The sequence below is a fragment of the Lethenteron reissneri genome, chromosome 7 (assembly GCF_015708825.2).
Source record: "Lethenteron reissneri isolate LAM-NWPU_2019-01 chromosome 7, ASM1570882v1, whole genome shotgun sequence".
NCBI classification, from domain to species: Eukaryota; Metazoa; Chordata; class Hyperoartia; order Petromyzontiformes; family Petromyzontidae; genus Lethenteron; species Lethenteron reissneri.
This window is the reverse complement of record NC_083785.1, coordinates 5,673,316-5,699,034: the sequence shown is the minus strand read 5'-3', so window position 1 is coordinate 5,699,034 and position 25,719 is coordinate 5,673,316. Positions and strand designations below refer to the sequence as shown.

The 25,719-nt window shown below is 54.4% G+C and overlaps 3 protein-coding genes across 5 annotated transcripts; 1 reads left to right on the top strand and 2 right to left on the bottom strand.

Annotated features, from left to right (window-relative positions):
- Nucleotides 1-91: 91 nt before the first annotated feature.
- Nucleotides 92-3,284, bottom strand: RPL37A (ribosomal protein L37a). The gene is made up of 4 exons (XM_061574965.1): nt 3,130-3,284; nt 1,172-1,300; nt 416-498; nt 92-228 (listed from the first exon to the last, which is right to left on the bottom strand). The coding sequence occupies exons 1-4, from the start codon at nt 3,130-3,132 to the stop codon at nt 165-167; spliced, it is 279 nt and encodes a 92-aa protein (XP_061430949.1). The 5' UTR covers nt 3,133-3,284; the 3' UTR covers nt 92-164.
- Nucleotides 3,285-3,310: 26 nt separating this feature from the next.
- On the top strand, nt 3,311-11,520 carry ZNF622 (zinc finger protein 622). 3 transcript variants are annotated; one of them, XM_061574706.1, is made up of 8 exons: nt 3,311-3,480; nt 6,100-6,457; nt 7,175-7,475; nt 7,886-8,194; nt 8,736-8,898; nt 9,403-9,545; nt 10,075-10,218; nt 10,376-11,520. In XM_061574706.1, exons 2-8 carry the CDS (start codon nt 6,134-6,136, stop codon nt 10,504-10,506), a joined length of 1,515 nt encoding a protein of 504 aa, XP_061430690.1. In that variant the 5' UTR covers nt 3,311-3,480; nt 6,100-6,133; the 3' UTR covers nt 10,507-11,520. The 3 variants fall into 3 exon arrangements, with proteins under 3 accessions (XP_061430690.1, XP_061430698.1, XP_061430681.1); XM_061574714.1 differs by lacking the exon at nt 3,311-3,480 and adding an exon at nt 3,680-4,280 and having other exon boundaries at nt 6,106-6,457; XM_061574697.1 differs by lacking the exon at nt 3,311-3,480 and adding an exon at nt 3,680-4,280.
- A 142-nt stretch (nt 11,521-11,662) lies between these two features.
- SMARCAL1 (SWI/SNF related, matrix associated, actin dependent regulator of chromatin, subfamily a like 1) lies at nt 11,663-25,501 on the bottom strand. Its single transcript, XM_061574460.1, has 18 exons — nt 25,155-25,501; nt 21,759-22,519; nt 21,176-21,389; nt 21,007-21,057; nt 20,228-20,539; nt 19,679-19,729; nt 18,982-19,165; nt 18,253-18,403; nt 17,665-17,826; nt 17,191-17,256; nt 16,632-16,772; nt 15,751-15,972; nt 15,164-15,234; nt 14,531-14,633; nt 14,013-14,195; nt 13,794-13,894; nt 13,378-13,471; nt 11,663-12,771 (listed from the first exon to the last, which is right to left on the bottom strand). The coding sequence occupies exons 2-18, from the start codon at nt 22,476-22,478 to the stop codon at nt 12,577-12,579; spliced, it is 3,021 nt and encodes a 1,006-aa protein (XP_061430444.1). The 5' UTR covers nt 22,479-22,519; nt 25,155-25,501; the 3' UTR covers nt 11,663-12,576.
- Nucleotides 25,502-25,719: the final 218 nt, after the last annotated feature.

Here is a 25,719-nt window from a genome sequence, read left to right as displayed (position 1 = left end):
GCTTTGTCAATTCCCAATTCGGTAATTTGCGAGCAATGATGCAGAAATGAAAAGCACACTGCACAGAACAAAACACGCACAGGCACTGACGCTGGTTCATATACACTTTATTGTGATCTCCCTGGTGTACGTGGATGGTGGTGTGAGTAGTGTGGGAAGATCCCTCACTGGTCCTTCAGCTCACGCAGGCGGCGGATGGCAGACCTCACCGTGACGGCCGAGGTCGTGCTGGAGGAAGGAACGGGCAGTTACACACATTAGGTGACATCGCAATAAACATGTCTAAATCTATCCTAATAATACACACCTTGGTCATTTTCAAAATAATTCTTTGAAAATATGGCTAACTTACAGAAAACGACAAAGAATGGTAAGCATCTTAGGCTTTTGGCTCAACATAGCGTGCGAGACGTACTTGTAGGTCCATGCACCTCCCGCCACGGTCTTCATGCACGAGCCGCAGTGCCAGATGCCCACCGCCCTCCTCTTCATCTTGGTCTGGATTCCACAAGGACAACACAAGCACCACAGGTACAGTGAGCGGAAACCACCAGTCAGGGCACACAGTTAACAAACGTGCGCACAACACGTGTGCGTGTACAATTTGTTAAGGACAACACGAGGGCAATTTATGGGAATTGTTGATGGAAATCTTCACTGGCCGTGCATTTATCATGAGCAACCACGGCAAATTGGTAGGGCAGAGGAAGCGATGGGAGTTCTATCTAGCAAATTAAAATGTCTAGAAGAGTGTTTAATGAACAGTGATCGGTGTACACCGGGGCTACAAACCCTGGGTTAGTCACGTGTAAAGTCTGAAATTCTAATTGAAAGAAGCCATATCCCATTTACCCAGACAGCCACTCCTTGGGGTACGATGTTTAACTTTTTATCGGTCCTTTCAAGTCTTGCCTTATTAGCCGATGACCTGTTACTGTAGTTGTGGTCGGTTTAAGGGTCGAGACAGTCGTATCTGAGACTGCTTTGTCCTGCCCTGCAACAGCAAGGACAGTAGTCCAGGCAACCATTGAAGGTGACGACCACCACTCAATTGCAATCTTGACCTTTGCAGGCTGGCACTCTCAACTTGACCCAACCAGCCCGAGTGTTAAAAAGCCACCGGATATTGCCCAGCCGTGGCCCGATTGCCACGCGGGTTGGCGCCCCTCACCTTGCCGCAGAAGGAGCACGTGTACTTGGCGTGCTGGCTGATCTCGATTTTCTTCACCATCTTACGCAGGGACGCGCCGTACCGCGTGCCATACTTGCCCACAATGCCAACCTTCTTCGTGCGCTTTGCCTAACGGAGAAAGAGAGCCGAAGGAAAAGAGCACACATTACGTTATTTTGCCTGGACACGCAGCGTTCTCTATCCACCCAGATGAGTCGCACATTACGACAGACTTCCCAAACAAAACACTATTAAAGTTTATATTTTACTCGCTCTTGAATGGGTTATAAGAACAATTGCCACCCATAAGTCTACAGTAACCGTGACTCCTTGCAGTCACGAAAGCTTCAAATCTAGAATTGCCACCAAGTCTACAATTGCCTATGGCACGCTTTCAGCACGAAGTTTTTAGGCAAAATCGAATACGTCGCAGTAGACAAAGACTAAAGGGTCGTTTATTAACGACCCACACCACCAGAACGGTCTACGTACAACAGTAAACATTAAGGTGTGGTGGCGTGGAATACCCTACACATCGGCAATTTACTGCATTGCAGATTAAACATTCAGTTTAACACCTAGACTTTCGCGACCATTATCATCCATAGTAGAGGTTTTTTGGGTTAGATCGCGTAAATATATAAATGTGTCGTTAAACCCGCCACCACCCGACACAGCCAACTAGTAAGGGTTGTCACGTAAACAGAACGTGCCAATTCGTCACTAGTACAGCACACCGGTGTGTTGGAGAGCCAAGTCAACATTTACAATCAGAGTACGACGTTTCGCCAGTAATTACAACTAGCTTCATCAGGCGACAGACAGATTTGTGCTGTACTTGTAACGAATTGGCATGTTCTGTTTACGTGACAAACCTTACTAATCGGCTGTGTCGGGTGGTTGCGGGTTTAACGACACATTTACGCGATCTAACCCAAAACGACCTGTATTATGGCGATGAAACATTGTCAACACTCAAAAGAAAATTATTTACATCCGCACAAAACACGTTAAATATATTATTCAGATTCCTGATCTCATGTGTTGAGCCATGTGCACATAGTTGCAATCAAGGACCCAGCGAGGAATCGTTTTGAAGGTATACCCGCGGTGACTCTCTAGGCAGGTTTAGGAAGCGCAGTCCTTGGGTCAATCGACTGCTGGATGAGTAAATGACCGCGCCAACACGCACGTCTTGTGCTGCTACTCCCCCACGCCAAGTTGGAAGGTGTCGAAGCATCACGAGCACCACGGTACAAGGGTAGTGTAACTACTGCACAGACCCCCAACCGAGTCCCGCGGCCTCTACGATGCGTGTGGCGCTTTCTGCCCAGAGCTGCTGGACACGCGGTTTCTTAAGACGCCATCGCCACTTGCGGTGCGGCCTGCAGCCAAACCGGCTACTTGCGAGCTCAGGGGCGGGTTGAATACATTCTCGTCCAACGACGAAATATATCGACACCGTGGCCGTCTAAGCCTCACTCGCAACCCAGCCAAGGCGTCCGTCACCAAACGTTTCACCGCGCAACACAAACAGGCGAATCGCAGGGTCGTTTAGAGGCGGACTTCTTTCATCCAACAGTGGAGAGACCACGGCGAAAACAACGCACACATAGAACTCGCACCAATGAATAACACATCGCGGAACGTAATCGGTAACTAAACATCGTGTAACTATAAGCAGTATAACTATTTATCAGCGCGTCCATTGAAACACAGGCGAGGCCTCAACAAGTTGACGTCCAATGGCCGCGAACCGAGGGGGCCTGCCATCCTCGCATCTAAGCCAACACCGATGTCGCTAAAACCAGGACACTCCGACAATAAATATCTGCACACAGTCGAGAAACAAGGCGGCGGCGACATTCCGAGCACGCGAGTTCCCGCAAGGAGAGCTCCATGGCCGAGGATGAACGCGGATCGCGAAGCCTCGGATGGCCGCAGACGTAGAAACCTACCATGGCGGGCGGCTGTGGCGGAAAGAAGGGGGTCCTCACTGCGCATGCGCGACTAGGTGCTCCTACCCCGTGACGTCATCACGCAAGCTCGACCGCTAGTGTATCGCAAGATGACGTCATCACGCGAGTCAACATTATTCACGTGTCGACGTCATCACGCGAGCTCAAACGTGATGACCTCATCAAAGTGTGCTCCAGCTCCAACGTAACAAATACTTTTGAGATTCCGCGTTGGCAGTGGTGCACAAACAACAACAACACGCGGCACATTCGTCAATAACACGGAGACCTAAACACAACCATATAATAGGCGACATTTCGAGCAAAGGCCCTTCTTCACAGCACACAGAGGTAAGGCCAGAGAAGCAACAGCAACGTGTAGCGAGATGACGTCATCGCGGTTTAGAAACCCCAGCGCGTACGCACCGAAGCGAAGCCCTCGCGCGAAGCGATTGGTCCGCGGGCACACCACGTGCCCCCGATCGCCGCGCCGGATTGGCCAGCGGGGCCGGCTGGCGCCGTGTGCAGTAGGGATTTGAGCTCGCGGACTCGTGCGGCTACGACCGGCCCCAGTGGCGCTGCGTCACCACCTCAAGCGGCGCGCTGCCTCGCAGCTCCCTCTCACTCTCCTCGCATCTCTCTCAACTCTCTCGCATCTCTCTCTCAACTCATCTCTCTCAACTCATCTCTCGCACATCTCACTCACAGCGCTGCCTCACAGTGCTCACTCAACTCCCTCTCATCTCCCTCACAGCGCTCTCTCATAGCGCTCTCTCATAGCGCTCACATCGCTGCCTCTCCCATCTCTCCCTCATCTCTCCCTCACAGCGCTTCCATCGCTGCCTCATCTCACAGCGCTGCCTCTCATCTCTCTCACCTCTCTCACAGCTCCCTCATCTCTCCCCCATCTCTCCCTCATCGCTCTCTCATCTATCGCTCTCTCATCGCTCTCCCATCCGTCTCGATAGAGTGAACTCCACGCAGTGGCTCTCCTAGCCGCCAACTTGAGCAGCGCGTGGGTCGTCGTGGGGACGACGGCTTAGAGAAGCAGCTGCAGCTGGTGGTGGTGGTGCTGGTGGTACAGCAGCAGCTGCTAGTGGTGGTGGTGAACGTCTCCTGCAGAGGCGCCGCGTGGAGTGAAGAGGAGCCGGGTGAGGGATGTGTTAGTAGTGGGGGTAACGTGGTGAGGAATGAGGAGGGGGGGTAACGTGGTGAGGACTGGGGAGGGTAACGTGGTGAGAAATTGGTTGGGAGTGGGGGTAACGTGGTGAGGAATTGGTTGGGAGTGGGGGTAACGTGGTGAGGACTGGGGGGGGGGTAATGTGGTGAGGAATGGGGAGGGGGGGGGTAACGTGGTGAGGAATGGGGAGGGTAACGTGGTGAGGAATTGGTTGGGAGTGGGGGTAACGTGGTGAGGAATTGGTTGGGAGTGGGGGTAACGTGGTGAGGACTGGGGGGGGTAATGTGGTGAGGAATGGGGAGGGGGGGGGTAACGTGGTGAGGAATGGGGAGGGTAACGTGGTGAGGACGGGGGGGGGGGGTAACGTGGTGAGGGTCTACCACAGTGGAGTCGTGGGCTCTAGAGAAGACGGCCGCTGTGTAGGGGACACGAGGGTGAGTGGTGGTCCAGGCCTGGTGGTGGTGGGCCACGTCCGCAGGGCTCCGTAATCCCACGTGGCCCCTCAGGAGGTGGTGGAGCAGGCGAGAGGTTTGGGAGACTCGTTGTTGGCTGTAAAGCCTCGACTCTGTCTGTGATGGCCCAGGAGTTGTTCTAGAGGGGACCTCATCCCTCGGGCCAGAGCACACAAAGTTGTACAGGGCCGGCTCCTGGAGGAGGACCCCTCGACTTTTTGGAGATAGGTAGCGGCTCGGCTGGGCATGGCGGGCAGGGGTGTAAAATAAATAACAAGCTGCACAAACTCTGTTACCAAAGTGACATGTCACTTTATCATTTGGAAGCCTTTCCGAATCTTCACACTTTTTTCCCCCAGGAGAGTTAATTCCTCGCGATGTGGCCGAATTCCACGACGACTTGAAGTTGAGCAACTTCAATGCGCTCAGGAGTCTCACGGGGCTGAGGGTCATTGCCGCTGTCGATGGCGAGTGGCGGCGCCGTGAATCACTGCCCTCTTGCACCTTGCCGCTGTTTAACGAGATCCGTATCCCCCGCGACATGAGATGGCATTGACGTTTGCCAGAGATTGGCACTTTCATACTGTGAACATTTGCTTGCGATTCAGCTTCGTGATTGACATTCAGCTGTGATTCACAAACTTACCATTGATGTTCAGCTTGAGTTGAAGCTTTCGTGACTGCAGGAGTCCATACTCTTTGGTTCTTTCGGTAAAGTCACGTAGGTAGATAAATAAAACAAATCACGACGTTTCGATCGCAACACAAGCGGTTGCCTGATGACGACCGCTTGTGTTGCGATCGAAACGTCGTGATTTTATTTATTTTATTTCTTACTACGTGACTTTACCGAAAGAACCAAAGAGTATGATGTTCAGCTGTTATGGACATTATGGTGTGATGCATATTTGCCTGAGATTGACATTCTCGTATGATTGATAGTCTCCTCTGAATGACCTCTGATTTACATCCCGTTATTATTCGTTCTTATTTACAAATGTGTTTAATCCTTCCCAAAATGTCATCCTTACTGTGTTATTGGCATCAAAAGTATCCATTCAAATTCATTCCAGTGCAGTGTAATGTTTAAATGTCGTTGTGTTGTCTTTTTTAACCTTGTCTGCAATCACTTCCTGAGTTATCTCAAATTTCCTTGGCTTCAGCGCCGTGCTGTACTGCATGAGAGCAGTCTAATTAACGATGATGTAAACCTTAATTTTTCACGGGAGTGGATACCACAGAACTACTTCTGAGATCCCTTTGAATAAGCTTTGGTCCACACAGTCACGTTGCCATTACTAACAGAGTCGTGCTGTTGACGTTCCCTGTGGGCCGAAGGCGCAGAACCTGCCGTCCCAAGTGCCACGCCGCCATGTCTGCCTTCACGTGCATGTCCTGCCGCGTGGCCTTCACCTGCGCCGACCTCCAGCGCGCCCACTACAAGACGGACTGGCACCGCTACAACCTCAAGCGCAAGGTGGCGCAGATGCCGCCCGTGACGGCCGAGAGCTTCGCAGAGCGCGTGCTGGCGCAGCGAGCTGCGGCGCAGGTTCCCGGCGCCGTCGTGCATCAGCCGTGCGCCACGTGCGGCAAGGGCTTCGCCTCGCACAACGCGTACGACAACCACCTGCGCTCCCACCGCCACTTGCAGGCCGAGGCGCGGCAACGCGACGCGGCGCAGGCTGCCCACGACGAGGTACGGCGTGCGCAAGCAAAGGAAGCTTTGGGCGAGTCACCTCCAGCTGCCGTGGCGATCACGGTCGCAAGATCTTAACCAATGTGCCGAGTATGCAGGTCGTGGGTTCCATCCCGACCCTGACGCCTGCTGTATATTTGGAGTCTCTTGCGTGTCTCTCTCCCCGTGGTTGCGTGGGGATTTTTCTCCGGGTCCTCCCGTTTTTCCCTCCACATTTAGAAACACGCGTTTCGAGTATTTGGCTGCGATAAATTTCCACGTCACTTCGTTGAGCTATCATTTGTGGCCAGATAGCTTCTGAAAAAGAGCTATATAGCTCAGTCGGCCTTACCTGGTAAAAGAAAAATAGTTTATAGTTTTTTAAAATTATAGATAAATCCCAGATTCACACCATTTCCAGATTCTTCACTCAACAACGATCCCTCCCCACTTCACATGAATCCATGTTTGTACAAGAGCTGTTTGTTGGATTAAGTGTTTTTTTTACATTTTATTTTTTTACCCATAATACAACCTGAATGTCCTGCCAATGTCCGACCGTTAAACATAAAATTCAAATCTTGCAGAGTAGTGCGATGCTTCGTATTTGAGAAGTCAATTGAACCGGATATCACACAACTACCATCGAAGGGATTATTTCCATCGTTCTGATTTAAATGACTGCACAGAGGTGTTGTTCCAGCACTCACAAAATCCCGCGCGTGCCTGCCTGTGCAGGTTGAGCGCATGAACAAGAAGAACGTCGAGAAGGGCCTGGAGATACAGCCGCTCAGCAAAGACGAGATGAACGCCGCCATCCAGCAGGCCGTGTTCAAGGCCTCGCCGCACAAATCCCCGAGCCTGGCCCGTCGGAGCGACCCCGCCAAGGAAGCCGACAGCACGGCAGGGGCGCAGGCCCCATCCCGGCCACCGCGGCCACCGCGCCTCATGTGGCTGGAGCAGCGAGAGGCACAGGAGCGCAGCAAGGATGGCAAGGTGCCGACAGCGGCGCAGGCCGGGCAGGAGACGGCGGACAACGGTAAGACGTCGCTCGCGGCACACTACGTTGTCAGGGACACGGTCGGAGCTGCGTTGTCCGATTATCACGGCGGCACGGTGGCGAGATATTAACTACCTCGCCTGGTTAACTACCTAACTGCTACGTGGAGCAGTGGATAGAGCATGCTGTTCACAAATTGGAAGCGTGCAAGTTAATATCCCAGTCGGGCTTCAATGAGCAAGTCATCTCTGGGGTCGATAAAAAGAGTACCGGCTTTGTCAGACGTCACCCGTGGTCGTCGTGGAAATGACCTCGCTCCCGCCGTAGGAACGCGGCATTCCCACCACCGACGCGGTGCGGTAAGCGGGAGGCGAGCGCTCCCCTCCCGACTCTCCACTGAGCGGGACACCACTTGAACCTTTTGTTCGTTACGTCTCACCCCGCTACAGATGAGTGGGAAGACCTGGGCACCGACAAAGATGACGACGATGATGACTGGGAAGAAGACGACGACGAGGAGGAGGAGGGCGCAGTTGACATGGAGTTGGGAGCGACGACGGAGGGTGCAGAGGGCGCCGTGTTGTCGGCCGACGGGCAGCCGGCCATGGCGGGGACGCTGCCGCACAACCGCTGCTTCTTCTGCCCGCAGCGCTCGCGCACGCACGCGCGCAGCCTGGCGCACATGTCCCGCGAGCACGGCTTCTTCATCCCCGACGTGCAGTACCTGGTCGACCTTCCTGGGCTCATGCGTTACCTCGGTGGGTCCTGCTCCCGGCGCGAGCGGCCTGGCGGCACTGTCTGTGCGAGCGCCACGTGTGCCGTGCGTCTTCAGCAGACAAGCCGGCACTTGCTGGCAGACAACAAAATTCATAAATCGGCAACAAAAATAATCACGCGGCCAGTTGTCACAAAATGCTTAATTTTTTTTATTCTCCTTTACATTTTACTGCCTGTCACCAAATAACCAGCAATGTGACTGACCTCATCAGCTAAGCAGGTATCAGTCTGGATAGTGCTTGAATGGGTGACCACCATCCACAAAGGACAGGTCTACTGGGTGGTGTGGGCAGTGCAGCAAATCCATTACACTACTGTACCACGATATCTGTTTCCTACCTACAACGTGCACCGACTAACGTGGTGCAGTATAACGAGGCAACCTCCCATGCCACGGGGGAGGCCTTCTGCAGTGGGTTGACAAAAGCGATGTACATTTATTAGTCCACAAACGTGTATTCATAGACTGACAATGCTTCTGTTGCTGTGCCTCTGTTTCTGATGCCGCTGCTGCTGCTGCAGGGGAGAAGGTTGGCGCGGGCAACGTGTGCCTGTGGTGCAACGAGAAGGGCCGCTCGTTCTACTCGCTGGACGCCGTGCAGAAGCACATGCGCGACAAGGGCCACTGCAAGCTGTTCACGGACGGCGACGCCGCCCTCGAGTTCGCAGATTTCTACGACTTCCGGTAAACGGGCAGCCTCTGTCGAAAACCCATTTCTTTAAAACTGCTTTTTGTGTTTAGTTTGTCCTTCCCCCACACCTCCGATTCGCGCGGTTGGCTACGTACAGTGCGAAAGAAGTTCAACATGCGTACGTACGAGAGGCTGCCTCACAAGGACGAAAGTTGCTCGAACACCTTCCCGTGTCCACGAGGTTCCCTCGCATTCGCCACCGCCGTCAGGAGGCTGCGTCACATTGCGATCTGTGTTTGAGTTCAAATACACCGGGGGGGTGCCTTTCGGAGAGCTTTACACGCGCTAAGCGACTTTCATCACGTCCCAAAAATTTTGAAAGGGCACCCCCAGTGGCAGCTTTCCTTGTGCGGCACAAGGTGTACTTGGCAACATCGCCTGCAATCACGCATCGGTCTTGCTGGTAGCGGGCGACGGTTGCTGCTGCTACTGCTGTTGCGCGTGATCCCGATCACGTGATCCGAGGGTGATGTTTGGGGTTGCGATCGTTTGTCCAGGCCAAGCTACACGGAGTTCCGGGTGGGAGGGCGCGACGTGGACGGTGAGGACGAGGACAACGACGAGGAGGACAGCAGCAGGCTGGGGGAGAAGCAGCTCGTGGAGTACGACGAGACCACCATGGAGCTGCAGCTGCCCTCAGGTACGATTACTGCTACTGCCACTACTACCACTACGCCTGTTTAACTAGGATAGCCTCACTGTGAAATCCGAAGACTCTTTTTTCAATAGGGTCCTGCCAAGTGTTCGCAGCAGGTGGGGGCGATGTGCTGCTGTGTGTAATCCCATTTGGAGTAATTTGCAGTTAATTTTTTTAGCATTGGAATGTTTGCGATTTATGTATTTTTATCCATGTTAGGAGACTGGGGAAACTGGGAAATCATACGCAGAACAGGGGGGAGAATTCACAAACCTCACGGAGAAAGGCACCCGATTCAGGAATCGTACGCAGGCCCTGCTTGAACAAATGTTACCACTGCACCGTCCTGCCGCTCAAACCGTCGGTGCAACTTTGGAAACCCACTCGCGTCGTTGCATCCCAAGTGCTGCCTTAAGGCCTTTGAGCTCTGGTTCAGCAAAGACATCAGTTACCAGGTTGTGTCGTTTCGTCGCCCGCCCTTCATCTTTGGTCAAACCTCTGCCGCCCCCGGTCCCCCTTGCCCGCGTCACAGGAGTGAAGGTGGGCCACCGCTCCCTTCTGGTGTACTACCGCCAGCGGTTTGCGCCGGGGCAGGCCGTGGTGGTGCACAGGAGCGGCCGTCTGCTGGGCCGCGTCATGCAGCAGTACCGCATGCTCGGATGGAACAGCAACGCCGGTACGGATGGGGGGGGGGGGTGCAGCGGGAAGGGGGGGATGGGGAGAGAGGGCTGGGAAACGTTAATAATGGCCATAGCACGATTGGGATAAAAAAAAAAAAACTCTGGTAAAATCCATTAACCCCGCTAACTTCCGTCGCTTACGATCTCCCGCAGGCGGGGAGGCTGCAATGCGGCGCCAGCGAGACATGCGCTTCCTGCAGCGCCACAAGGCCAAGTGGGCCATGAAGATGGGCATGCGCGGCAACATGCTGCAGCACCACTTCCGCTCGCAAGTGCCGATCTGATAAACGGAGCTCGGACAGCGGCGGCGGAGAAGGTCGAAAATGGAGGTCGCAAGGTCACGGGTCATGGAGTTTGGTTGATTGGTCGAACCAGATACTGTGTTGTGCAGTTGGAAAGTAGGGTTGCCATGATATCATTTTCCACGATACGATACTGTTATCAAATCTCATGATTTGACGATTATCGCGATATTTTCCATAAACATTGTAATTCAGCTTCGTAGTTTTCTTGTTTTATGCTTTGCAGCAAGTCTAGTAGGAATAAAGAATAATTTAAAGAAATGAAACTGAATTTCACTGAACATAAGCCTTTTCTGAATCAACTTTAGAATCAACAATGCTTCTAAAGCACACGCTGAGACTTCAGAAGTCAGTGGGGTTTTTTTTGCTCCTATTTACAGCTTTGAGTCGGTGGTGGAAATTCCACATTCTTCTAGTGGAAGTGAGTCTATCCATAGGACAACTACCATTGACTTTCCGACAGTGATACCAATTTGACCAATACCAGCGGCATGATGGGTTGAGTCGACCCCCAACCAGGATTTGCACTCGCTGCGTTCCAATCCACGACCCGCGCTCGCTCAACCACTGAGCCACCTGCAAAGTTGCGCACCGAATAATCACGTGGACTGTGAGCTTGTTGATGCCACATCACCAATTACTCCGCAAAACATGTTTTCAAAGCACTCGTTTAATAAATAGCTATTCACAAAAGAAAACAAGAAAGATTCAACCGACAAGGATAATCCCGATACAATGGTATGTTTACAAACAGCCGTCGGGTTGTAATTACGACAAGGATAATCGTAATTATATATTATGTTTAGTATCGTCGGCTTGTGACCAAGCATGTTGCAAAGTCGTGGGTTGTTCCGTGCACCTTGTGTCGGTCGCATCGTGCGGTGGGAGATGAGCTAGTGTGTCGCACAGCCAAGTACCACTACGGCCGTGGTACTTGCCTCCGTGTGGACACACGCAGCCCGTGTACCGGCCATCTATTAAAATCCTTGCACATTCCCCGTGGAGGTTTCCCTCTTTCTCTGGAGGTGCTGCGGCACGTATTCTTAGTCACGGCTTGGCTCCGGCCCTGGGCTCTCAAGTGAGCTGTGGCTCAAATCCACGCTGAACATGAGCCAGCTCTGAGCATTGCCCCGGCCGTGCTGAGGATTTCCATGAGCAGAGTTTGAGCCGTGGCCGAGCCCTCCATGCGTCTTGGGAAGTAGCCAAGTGGCTTAAGCCTGAGCCGAGCCGCTTTCTAGGCCGAGCCAGAGCAGCCTTGACTAAGAGTACGGCCGTAGAGGTTCACACATTTTCAGAGCCATGCCTTTTTTCAACTTCACGTCACTGTAGCCAGCCGCTTAATTCTGTGAAATGGGTCCGTTTTTTTGGTAACAATGATTGGGACATGTGACGGTAGTCCGTACTACGTGCAGTGTCTTTTACAGATGTCACTCGGCAGCAGCAGACAAACGTGTGTGTGTGTGACCGGCAAACAAAAGCCACAGGACGGCATTGTCGCCGAGACGAGACTGGATCAGCTGTGAAGGGGTTAATGGGAAATGTACCTCTTACACCCGGCAGTGGCGGCAGGATTAGAGGGTCACACCTGGTCTTGTGGAGTCGGTCGCAATGCAGCCAGCCCGGGGTAGTTCCACATGAACTCTCCGTGGAAAAGGCTTTTATCTTGGTCACGGCTCGATGTGCAAGTGCCAGGTCCCTGTACTGGTTGAATGATGGCAACACTATGTTTCACGCGAGTACTCGCAGCCACTGGCAGGTGGGAGTTGGAGATTCACGGCTAAAGTGAATGGCGACAAAACGCTCAACACGCGGCCCAACCCGGAAAACCGCACTCGAGCTGGGCAGGTGGCCGTGCTGCTGCCAGATGGGAGGAAGTAATTGACTAAAATCACAAATAATACAAAAATATATACATTAACATGATGAATGGAGAAAATTTAAACATTTAATGCTTCAACACACACCACTGCAAATATACAAATAAACACAAACAGCAACCTGTACAAAACAAACGCATTTAAAACTTAGGCTTTCAACCTTTTGAATACTTTGTTACTTTTTCTGAAACCAGTCTTCGATTTTCCTTTTCTTGCTGGGGCTCTCTGACGTGCTGGCTGTCGCCATGGCATCGGTTGCCGTGCAGCCCCCGTCCTTGGCGTGGTCGTCCAGGGCGGCAGCCAAGGCGGCGTCGTCGGGCTCGTCCCCGCACAGCCACAGCAGCTCCATGATCGACTGCTGCTTGGGGTCCTTGAGGGAGAACGTCAAGGCGGGTCAGCGCCCGGGCCATTGGTCACGTGCAACTTGGTTGCATGGCAATTGAAATGCTTGTGGACGTCCGGTCGCAGAGACGTCCGCTGAGTTTCGGGCAACACCGATTTAATTTGACCGTATCATGGGACCTCCTTTGCCAGTACCAAAATATGAGAATACCCCGAGCTCTCATTACTCTGATAGTGCTTGTCTTTGTGCTGTACGCCTTTTGGCGTCCTCTGGTCTAACACCTTTTGAGACTAGGCTCCAAAAAAAGCCGTCTCTGGTGTCGACCAATCAGTTTCAAAGACAATGCATATATTATCAGTGTTTTTTGTTTGCATTCTGACCACAAGTATTGTGGTTAATGCAGACATGATTCCTTGTAAAAGGTTTCAGTTTGGTGTTTTAACATCTTAACACCTGTTTTGTTACCAGAAAAAAAGGGAAAACCTATTCTCTTAATTTTACCGGTTTTCAATTCGGGTTAAGTCCCCGAGAGCAACGCAACTTTACACAAAAGATGAATTCATACTGGATCATCTTCGCCAGCGTTAACGAGCACTTAACACCGCGTAGGGGGGGTGGTGGCGGCAGCGGCACCTTCACAGAGTAGGCTGTGGACTGCGTGTTCTTGAAGCTGTCGCCACAGAGCCCGGCCTCGCCCAAGATCCGCAGCTTCTCCTGCACCATCGGCCTTCACGCGCACATGGACACACGGGCCTCCAATTAGCACGGTTGTCTAGGTACGGTGTGAAAGATGTTCAACATTCATAGATACACGGAGGACGCCGTAAAACGCCGTGGCTCGCCGCTTACGTGCACAGCCCTTGTGTCAATCCACTGCTGGATGATGACCTCCCCACAAGCATTTAAAATCCACTGGCCCCTGGTCATGTCTATCGAGCCATAATGTAGATATAAAACCTTTATACACTCAAGTCTATTTTTGAAAGGCGGTGCTCCTAGGGAGGGAGATGGTGAGCTACGGAGGGTGGCTGGGGGCGCGCGGTGCCCACCACAGGTAGTCGTCGGAGGTTCCGCGTGCCACCAAGTAGTGCACGTTCACGCAGCACAGCTGCCCGATGCGATGCACGCGGTCCTCCGCTTGGATCAACACCTGCAGCACATTAGAGACAACCCACAATCATCCAGCGATCCAACCAACCACAGAGCCGCAGACGCGTGTGCCGTCGTCATCGCCGTCGCAGCCGCCCTCACCCACGTGATCCACCTACCCCAGGGTTCCAGAAGAGCTCGGAAAACACGACGAGGTCGGCGGCGGAGAGCGTGATGCCCATGTTGGCGGCTGTGATGGAGAGCACGGCCACCTTGATGGCGTCGTCGCGCTGGAAGCGTTCGCACAGCGCTTGCCGCTCGGCCGAGGCGGTGCTGCCGTCGATGCGAATGTAGCCCACGCCCTGGCGCACGGAGCAGCGGGAGGGAGGCCGGCGTCACGACGCGATCGGCAACAAATATGCGCATGCACGCACGAGCGAGCGGGGACCGTCCAAGAATACGGCGGCCTCCAGGTCACGAATAGCGCGGGAGCGCCATCGGCGTGGAGATCAAGAGCCGGGCCTTCATAGAGGCGGTTAGGAACGGTGGGCTGGGACGTGGCCCAGAACAGGAAGCGGCGGAGGGAAAACAGTGCCAGAAAAACCCCCACAGCAGTGGGAAAAAAATCCCGGAAAAAGAATGAATTGAAGTAGAATAAGCGTTGAACGACGACCGAGCTCCGGGGTGGCGCGGCTACCTTCTTGCCGAGGTGTGCGGAGAGCGCGTCGAGCACCACGCGGTGGTGAGCAAACACCAGGAACTTGGCTCGCCCGCTCTCCAGCAGATCGCTCACGTACTCCCTGACGGCGGTGGGGGGGAAAAAACGAGCGGAGGTGCATCCCTGCAATTGCCTGCTCACACCCACTGCTGGCAAAAGAGCCAACTCTCGAGGAACCTCTACAGAGCCCCTCGCAAAAGTATTTGGCCTACTCTTCCACGCTGACCAGACGTCGCCGGAAGAGAACCAATATTTACCCACCGCACGTAAACATGTCGATTGGCTGACCGGTGAACCCATTTACACCGCCGGGCAGACATGGTGGTAAGTGGGCGGGGGTGAACAAATCGAAGCGGTGACCTCTCGGTAGCAAATCCAGCATCCTTAATCAAGGAACAGCAGCAACTTTATACCAGGAAGGCCCAAGGGCCAAAACACTGCGGTCTTGTGTAGCAGACTTGTGCCAGAAAGTTGCCAAGTAAAATTTACTTGACTTGACACCGCGCGACACCAAAAACCTGTCATTAAATGTTATTTATTTAGCGGCTATTCTCGCGATTATTAGCGTTAACGCGTTCACAGTTGACGATCGCATCGCCGCTGCGTACTCACACAATGGCAGAGACTTTCGCTTCGGCCGTCTTGCTGAAGAACAGCATGAGCGCCTCCTTCTCCTGGGTTTTCTGCAAAGGGCACAGACCGCACGCGGCCGGGTCGCTCAGAGCGCAGCGGAGTGCTCAGCTGACACCGCTGACCTGCGATTTAACAGGATTCTCAAGTGTGGTGAGCCAACAGTGTCAGCGCAGTCGGTCACCAACGACTGCACTAAGAAATATGTATCACGTGACATTTAGTTTTCACTTGCTTTGGCTACATTCCAGCTCTGAGAATGAACAATATCAATTGTGACTGTCATGTGACAGACATTACTCTCCTGTGGTGGGGCAGGTTGGAAAGTGCTGCGCCTTACTGTGTGGACCAGACATCACTGGAAGATATCTCAGAGGTAACTCTGTGGTCTCCGCTTCTGTGGGCTATTCTTTGACGCTGAGAGTTGCACCGATCTGCAAGAGTTCCGCGACACCAAAGAGGACACGATCTGCGATGACATCGCGGGGAAAAGGTCTCCGAGTCGGGGAGAGATCGGCGAGGTGACCTCTCGACCCCAGCGAGTTCGCTAGATCCCCCCGGCAACTCACCGACTGCTTCCCGGCCCTGTCCATGGCCTTGGCGGCAGCGGCCAGCGCCGCTTTGGCCTTGGCGTCGATGACGCCGGGGGCCACCACCACCATCTTGCGCTGCTTGGCCGGCAGCTGGCTCAGCACGTCGGCCTTGAGGCGCCGGATCATCACCGTCTCCTCCAGCAGCAGGCGCAGCTCCGCCATGTTCGACGAGCCCGTGTAGTCCCAGCCCCACGGCATCTGAGAATGACGACGTTCAAACACATTCTATTGTGACTCGTGCGAGCGTTTTTAATCGCACGCAAATTATCGTTTCGGGTCGCAACCAAACGCATTAATTTGGTCGTGTTGGGTGGTGGAGGGTCTTACGAGGTAAATTTCTATCCAGATCGATATGTGGCCTCACCAAAAAATTATTATGAATCAATCGTAATAATCACTGTGAAAACCTGCGTGCGAAGTTAATAATACAACAAGCTCTGCATCACACGTACGCTTGACAACATCCGTTTGTCTTTGTGAGCATTTAACAGTGCGGAAGCCGACGGGGGCATTCGCCGGTGTCCAAAAGGGGCAAATTATTCGCAGCAGCGCGACCGCAGCGCGAGCTCGTTCACACCCCGTCACCTTGACTACACAGGCTCGTTCACACCCCGTCACCTTGACTACAGGCTCGTTCACACCCCGTCACCTTGACAACAGCCTCGTTCACACCCCGTCACCTTCACTACAGCGTCGTTCACATCGCGAAGGACGCGCACAGATGGACAGAGCCGACACACGAACGCCCTCAACCCGAGTTGGAGAACCGCTCGAGACGGAAGGTGTGTCGCGCCGGCAAAAGAAAATCCATCGCGCGTATCAAGTGCGATGGCGGTCGCTGTGCCACCTGCGCCCACCTGCTTGGCGTTGCAGTAGCGCAGCGCGAACTCGTGGAATTTGGGGAAGATTTGCGGCTGCACGGCCGCCACCTGCGTGTAGAGCTCGGCGGGGCGCGACATGGCCGGGGTGCCGGACAGCAGCAGCACGCGCCGCGCCTTCTGCGCTCACGCACGCACGCACACATACGTGCACACGTGCACACGCACACACACGTGCACACGCGCGCACGCACGCACAGTAAGACAAACACCCCTTTCCTCACTGGCACATCCGAGCCGGAGCCGGCGAGGCGCTCTAACGGCACGGGTGGTTGTTCCACCGGCTATTCGTCGTATCGAGCCGGAACCAAACTGCGATGCACTACCACCACCTCAAACGGACCGTGTACAACATCTAACTACGAGAGGGGAATTTTTAACCCCTAAAATTTGCAATAGTTTTATCCTGGCCACCCCCTTAGACTCCAGACAGTGGAGAGAGAGGTGACCGTATTACGCAACGAGAAAGGCAGAGGCGCTTTGTGGTTTGTGCTCGGGAGCGTCCGTGGCCGCCGCGGCACCGGGAGAGGAGCCTCACCTTGAGCAGGGGCAAGGCGGCTTTACAGCGGACGGTCTTCACGTTCTTCAGGAAGTGGGACTCGTCCTGTGAGGCGGCAAGAGCAGGGCGCAGCAGCCGGGTCGGTTATTTGTGTCCGGCGGCAGCGGGTGAGGCGGGTTGAGTGGTGAATGTCCGACAAGGGTCAGGCGTCATCTCACCCTGTCCACAGGATGGGCTGCCTACCGGTCTTGCGACTGATAGTTTAATAGTTTAATGATAAAACCCACAATCACCGCAGAGTCTACATCGTGTGGGACGACGTCAAGCCGGTTCGACCACTGAATCGTGACCGCAAACCGTGAGTAGTCACAGGAATGCAGGGAGAGTGAGACGCCAAACGTGCGGATGGAGGATTCGGGCAGCGGTGAGCGACAGGCACGTCGCCAGGCAGATTCACAGGTCCCCGGCCCGGGGGAGAAAGCGGGGGTGGGGGGGGGTGTGGCGAGGACTCACTGCGATGATGACAGCGAAGCCCTTCTCCTCCAGCTTGCCCTGGATCCTGCTCAGCAGGTCGTAGCTGATGATGTTCACCAGCCCCGAGTTGGGGTTGTCGCGGCCGGTCACCACCACGTTTATCTGCTGGGGGTCTAACCAAGGCAGCCACCGCCGGAACGCCTGCGCACGCACGCACGCACGCGAGTAACTAACAACCGCCTCCAGAGTCTCAAGCCATCGGTGAGGAGGAGCTTCGTTGGTCAGAATTTGATCAACGATCAAACACATTGGCCGGGTGTAAATATTACCTTGGTAAACATGGAAAATATTGTCGGGTGGTGGAGGGTTAATTACAAGAACTTTGGAATAAAACTTCAATGTGGCCGAGCCCAAAAACACAAATGGACCACACGGACCACACATCCCTCGTGTAGGCCCAGATAGACCGTTGGGCTGGTGCTACTATCCAGCACACATTTAGGGCTGGAATGGCACACGAAGGGGTGGTGTGGCCAGTGCCATTCCAGGCCACCTTTGTATCGCCAATGCTGAAGTTACGTGCTATGCCGGACTGGGGACGGGGGGGGTGTGCTTCACAGGGCGTACCTCTGCCCAGGTGAAGCGGACGGAGGAGGGGGCCACCACGAGCAGTGGCCACTCGGCCCGGTAGAAGGCGGCCACGCAGATCGCCTGGATGGTCTTGCCCAGACCCATGTCATCGGCAATCAACACTCGGCCCTCCTGAGCTATGGCAAAGCTGCACACACACACAGATATACACACACAGACACACGCACACTTCCGCACTAATGTACACACCGACACACAATGACATATACACAACATGCAGACAATAACAAAAGTTGGCAATCGCCACTAAGTGTCCGTGAAGTCACAACAACCGTTGTGCCAGGCTAGGTGCACTTTGAGGCTATCACGTGATGTGTCAACGGGACAGAACCAAGTGTTAAGGATTAACCGAGATACCTGGCAGATGCACCACCTGTGGCTCCCTACTGTGCCAAATACACAGATACACAAACACGCATGCCATGGACATGACGACACTTCCTGTGACATCACATTTGAAAACAAAGAAAAATGGGATCAGAATTTTCCTTTACAGCTTGGGGGCCGTCCATAAATGACGCCACGCACCCGGGGGGGGGGGGGGTCAGACATTTGTGACGAGGGTGGGGGGGGGGTCAAAAATTGTCCAAAATCGCGTGACGTAATTTATGGACGGCCCCTTGGATGGATGTTGGATTTTTTTTTTTATCTAAACGCTGGGACCACATCCCTCGCGCAGGGCCTGGGGGGGGGGGGGGAGCTCACTTGACCCCCTCCTGCTGGAAGGGCATGAGGCTGCCCGTGAGGGTCTCCCCCACCGCGGTGAGGTCGATGTCCCGGAAAGGCTCGCGAGTCGCCCGGCTGCGCTCAAACTGCGGCAGGAACGTGCGCACCAGCGCCTCCGGCAGGGGCTCCACCTCCAATCCGGCACAGCGGCACAGCTGCGGCACTGCCGTAAGCACGCACACACACACACATTCATAATGATACAGATCCCCCCCCCTTCTAGCGTTTAACAATGTTGGGGCAAGTGCTGTTAGCGAGCGCTAATTAAGTAAGGCACCGCACGGCACACAAGGAGACAGTGTGGCTTGTATCGCCACGCACGGCCCGGCCTTTGTCATCCCAGTGCTGATGTTTTACACAACGCACCAGGTACTAGGACAGGCCGAGGACTCGCCAACGATGTTAGCCATGACAGAGAAACAAACTCAGGAAGCAGGGAAGTGCAATAACCACGACACTAGCGCTGCACACACCTGCACACAGCCGTACACACGTGCCCATTAACATTGCCCCGCAGCCTGCATCGAGCTGCTGTGCTTGGTGGTCACCCAGCCAGGCGCTATCCAGGCTCAACCCAGACTGGCTTCCGAGATCTGACGAGACCGGGTGACTTTGTCAGGGTAGGCCAAGTGAACTGCAATCCGAATGAACCTGTTCTGTGTGTGCGATGACTTACTCAGCTCGCAGTAGTCCTCCAAGAGGAAGTTCCACTTCCGCGTGACAGCATCTGAACAGTTGCACGAGACAGACGAGTGAAAACACAGACGCAGGAGTCAGGAGTGTTGGGAGTGCAAGCCGCGTGTCACCGGCCAACACCGTAACTATACACCAGCCTCCAGGGCTGCACGGCCTGGAGCATCTGAACTAGCAGTAACCCAGAAAATAAATTAGATTTCCAGCCATTCTTCATCTATCACATGAAATTTGGTTCTGCGCTTAATTGTGCCTAAATACAAACATCAGTTTTGACCGCCACGCGACAAAAATTACTCTCGTATGACAGAGCGAGTGGAAAGTGCCGCCCTCGATTGTGTGGAACAAAAATCACGTGCATGGTTCTCAGAGGTAGCTCTGTGATATCCACTTCCAAGGGCTATTCTCTCGCACTGCGAAAAAATCGGGATGGATTCTTTGTCACGTGACACGACACGAATAATTTTTTTTAACAACTTCAAATATTTCCTCACGCTCCCTCGGCGAAAACACGCCGCGCGCCGGCACTCACCGTAGCTGCGTGACTCGATCTGCTTGAAGATGCCGATGGCCTCGGCGTGGTACGTGACGTCCACCTCGAAGCGCGAGCGCCCCACCAGCACGCAGCGCCCGCGCGCCGTCACTGCCATGCTGGGAGGCTTCTTCCAGCCGTGTCCCACGAGCATGATGGTGCTGGCCGTGCGGGGCAACCCGAGGCCCCTGCTGGGCCCACCTCCTCCGCCACCCGTTGGGGTGCCATCCGGCTGCTGCTGCTGGAGCCCTGGGCACTCGCGCCCCTCCAGCGGGCAGATCTCCACACCTGGGATGTGCTGCACTGCCGACACTGTGCGGTGAACGAGAAATCAATGTCAATTAATTTTATGAATTGAATGAAACTAGTAAGAAACAATAATGCACCCTTGCCTCCTGAAGGCAGAAAACCCCCTTAAAAGCCACGCCCTGCGTGACGCGGCTGATGATGCCAATGATATCACCACGCCTCACCGATAACCTCCCGTCCAGCGGCACACGTGGTAACAGAGGCGAGACGTTTTCCCAAATATTGTTGCGTTATCTCGCAAGCCACCGCCACGGCACGCTATTGCGTGATGACCTACCATCAAATGCGTGCAGTGAATATAGTGGCTTTATTTGTATATGATTAGAAGAGATTGGTTATGATGGAAAGACAGTGCATCGTAGAGGACAGGAGCTGAGAAACACTCGTCTGTAGAGCGGAGTGGGAATGGGACGAGGAAGTGAGCTCAGCGCTTGTGAGTGTCGTGCGGAACGTGAGCGGTCCACACTGACTGAGGCTGTCGTGGTCTTCCAGCAGGAAGCTCCACGTCTTCCCTTCTAGGTCTGCAGAAACACAAGGTCAATGGCCAAAGGTCAGAGTCAAGAACAGTGTTACGATTATTACTACCAAGCAGAATCGGGATACATTTAACTCAACAGGGCTTACCCCGTGCACACTCACCGTAGAGGCGGCTGGGCACTCGCTTAAACAGGGCGATGAGCTCGGACTTGTAGCCGACCTCAATCTTGAAACGATTGTTGGGAAGCTCCAGGCAGCGGCCTCGCACAACGTTGCGGCGCTGCGGTCCGCTGCCACTCCCTCCGCCCCCCAGCGGCTCCGACACCGGGGGAGTTACCGCCGGCGCGCTGGGCACGCGGGGCTCGCCACCGGGGCGCTGCCACGACACGCGCACACAACCTCGTTACGCTCGCCCGCACGCTCGCCAGCCGCACGGGCGTGTACTTTCACTTTGTCAATCCACTGCTGGATGAGGGCTTCCCCACGCCATGCCGGTCATGGGGTTGGTATGAAGGCAGACATGTAAAGATGTAGGGGCATATAAGTACAGTACAACAATGGATTTTGTTGCACTGCCCTCTGCTGTCAGCATTGCTTTGCATGCTATGCAGTGTTTGAGCTTTGGAAGTACGATTTTCCGTACGTTTACATTTTTAGGTGTCCCCTCCAACAATAGACATCGATGTGCGCCAAGCCGTTAACTAACGCGCATTGTGTCGCGGATGCGCTTTCCGACGGCACTCACCGCACTGCTCGCGGAATAAAAGCGTGTCGCTGGCGTGGACGCCGCACCGTTGTCCGCCGGACATTGCAGCGACTTCCTGTCGAGCAGGGGCGGCGTCTGAAACGTTTTCTTCTTCCCGAACGTCGCTTCACCCGGCGCGGCGCTACCAGTGGTGACGGCAGCGGCGGTGCCCATTGGGCTCACGCCGCTCTTCACCGAGTTGATGTTGCTCCAGAGTTTGGCGACGTCGGACGGAGGGAGAAACCCTCCCGTGCCCTGTCCCGGCAGCAGTTGCGGATTGCTCCCTGGTGACTCGTGTGGCCCGCTTTGACCACACCGCTCTGCTGCCGCTGAACCACCCACTGAGACCCCCGCTGAACCACCCACTGAGACCCCCACCGAGACTCCCACCGAGACCCCCAAGGAGCCCCCCACCGAGCCCCCCAAGGAGCCCCCCACGGAGCCCCCCAAGGAGCCCCCCACCGAGCCCCCCACGTTCAATGGCGGTTGAGCCGGACTCCCGTTCACACCTTGGTTGGCGCGAACCTCCAAAACTCGTCCCGTGGTGCCAACCAGACCCTGGCCTGTTTGGCCTCCCTGGCTAGCCCGTGGACCTCCCGAGGCGGCCTGCGGGGGCCCCAGCCCCGCGGCCGCCAGCCTCTCGGCACGCTTGGCCAGCGCCTTCCTCCGGTTCTCCTCCATCCTCCGCTTCTGCTCCTCCGTGATTCCCGTGGGCACCATCGCAAAGCTTCAGCTGCCGCAGGGGATGGACGTTTGCCAGACTGCAAGGGCGACAGGATAAGGGAGTATCAGAACTGGTCGTGTTCTCTGTTTTAAAGATGAATTATATTATGCAGTGGTAAAATACATCTGGTCGAGGGGACCCATACAAACATTCACGTACATATAACATATGACGCCATCATCATCATCCGTAATCAATCCACTGCTGGACGAGGGCTTCCCCAAGTTGCCCCGATAGTTCACGCTCCCACGACACAAGAATCTACCCTTGCACACGAACCGATCTCACCGCTCCATCTGATTTTCCATTGTCCATTAGGTATCCAGATGGGGTTAGCGTTATGGTTAATGCAGGTCGGTAAAGGAGGGGGCCCAGGACCGGTTCAGATGTATCACTCGTCACTGATGTTCGCAGCTGCCAGGAATTGGAGTGCATGGTTTGGGCCCTATTAAACTGATTTCTGCCTCGTCCTTCCTGGAACAAGCGTGACGGGAACTCGGCTCCACAACTCCGGCCCCCAACCACGAGGGGCTGGGCCGCGGGAGCCACGCAGGCCGGTCTCTGGGGCTTCCTCTTTTCCACGCCGCGGGAAAAATGAAGGGTGGACGCGAGCACTATACCATGAGTGGGGATTCATTTCCTTATCGAGGGCCGAATAGGACTTACAATACCTTGATCAGGCCACAAGTTAACATACATACATAGCTCGCTCAGTCACCGCATTCTTAAGACACGTCTGTCACTGGCCACTAGCAGTGACAAAAGTGATTGAGCGTGCTCATATTAGCACAGTGTTGCTAGTTCAATGATATTCCCCTCTAGTACCCGATTAGCACGACCAAAATGCTGGCAGTCACCGTTTGGCACGCCGCATGCGGCCAATGCGGGGCCCGTGCACGTGACCACCCCTTTCTTGCGAGTAGGCACAAAAACGTCGATCGACCAGAAACAAACAGCACGTCGGAGTTGTAATGGGTAAGAGTGTAACGCCAACATCTGTGACGAATATATGAATCGGGCCTCCGCTAGGTCGACCTTAAATGAGTACAATAATACGGGGTAAACTGTATGGGTTGACAGTTATGATACACATCAGCGCTGGAGAGACAAAGGCGGTCGGGCGTGGTGCTGGCCACCCAACAACACCCTTGTGTGTGCCGGCCTTGATAGGTGCTCGCCAACAGCACTTGTCCAAATTGTATATTAAAGGCTATACGGGGGATCTTTGTCTTTTGTGGGCGAGTAGTTGAGTGTGTTGTGAGTAGGTGGACTGTGCTGTGAGTAGGTGAGTGTGCTGTGAGTTGGTGAGTGTGCTGTGAGTTGGTGAGTGTGTTGTGAGTGTGTTGTGTGTTGTGAGTGGGTGAGTGTGTTGTGAGTTGGTGAGTGTGTTGTGAGTTGGTGAGTGTGTTGTGAGTGGGTAAGTGTGTTGTGAGTTGGTGAGTGTGTTGTGAGTTGGTGAGTGTGTTGTGAGTAGGTGAGTGTGTTGTGAGTTGGTGAGTGTGTTGTGAGTGGGTGAGTGTGTTGTGAGTAGGTGAGTGTGTTGTGAGTGGGTGAGTGTGTTGTGAGTTGGTGAGTGTGTTGTGAGTAGGTGAGTGTGTTGTGAGTTGGTGAGTGTGTTGTGAGTTGGTGAGTGTGTTGTGAGTTGGTGAGTGTGTTGTGAGTTGGTGAGTGTGTTGTGAGTAGGTGAGTGTGTTGTGAGTTGGTGAGTGTGTTGTGAGTGGGTGAGTGTGTTGTGAGTTGGTGAGTGTGTTGTGAGTGGGTAAGTGTGTTGTGAGTTGGTGAGTGTGCTGTGAGTTGGTGAGTGTGTTGTGAGTGTGTTGTGTGTTGTGAGTGGGTGAGTGTGTTGTGAGTTGGTGAGTGTGTTGTGAGTTGGTGAGTGTGTTGTGAGTTGGTGAGTGTGTTGTGAGTTGGTGAGTGTGTTGTGAGTTGGTGAGTGTGTTGTGAGTTGGTGAGTGTGTTGTGAGTTGGGGAGTGTGTTGTGAGTTGGTGAGTGTGTTGTGAGTTGGTGTGTTGCTAAACGGGCGCGGCACGGGAGTTGATGTGACACAGGAGGATGTGGAGCTGAGTGGATTTGCCAATGACCGGTAACCCAGCGGTGTCAAGATCGGCCTCTGTGCAGGAGGCTCGTGAAGGACGCCGCTGCTGCTGCTGGGCAGCTGGAGGCAGTCGCCCTCCAGCAACAGCGGAGGTCAGAGAAGCGACGCTCACAACAACGTGCGGAGCGCCGGGCAGATAAAACACGGCAAGTTGGCACAGTGAAGAGCACAGGTGGTGCATCTGCCAGTCGTCTCAGTCGGTCAACCCATGGCACCTGGGTCTGTCCTGTGACCTGCTGCCAGCGGTCGATACTTCACGCGGCCTCAACGTGCACCTAGCCTGGCACACACGCCGTGGCGGCGTCACCGCCACTCTGTTGCGAACGGCGATTGTTGTTGTTGTTGCGACCTACAGCGTGGTGGTTGAACCCAACAGCGCGGATGAGACCGGACTCTGGGTGAATGGTCACAGCACAGACGACAGACCGAGTCTCCAACCACGGCTGGGGCACTCAACGAGTGAGTTCACCGGAAACGACGACCCCGCAAACATCATCACAACACGGCGATACCGCGGCGCGTAAACACCGCCCGAGTCTACTCATTCTGCCGTCTCGCTCGGCCCGTGTCACTCACCACTGCAGGTGGCCGCGACCTCTCCGCTCCCCTCGGAGCGTCCAGGCCTTCTCGATCCACGGTGCCCCCCCGGGGTCGCTACCAGAATCAGCAACAGCAGCAGGAGAAGCAGCAGCAGTAGCAGCACCAGCAGGGCGTGATGACAGCCGAATGGGGCTACAGCCGTGACAGCAGAAGCAACTGCAAGTGGAGGCAGCTGTGGTGGAAGAGTGGCAGGTACTCCTGGCGAGAGTGCAGCAGAATAAACATGAGCAGCAGCAGTTGCAGCAGTTGAAGCGTGGCGAGCTGCGTGAGCTGCCGCAGGTGCAGAATGTGCAGCAGCAGCCGAAGCTGCAGGAGCCGATTGGGAGCTGGGACCGCTTCTCCCGCGCAATACGGGACTACGGCAGCTCACGAGCCCACATCGCGCGCGTGTTTCGCGTTTCGTAATTGTCATGTCATTCATCGGCGTGGCGTCGCTCTGCAGAATCTGAATATTTATACGAAACGTCGTGAGAATTTTATTTTATTATGTCTTATTATTTTATTATTTCCCTTCTACGTGACTTTACTGAAAGAACGAAGA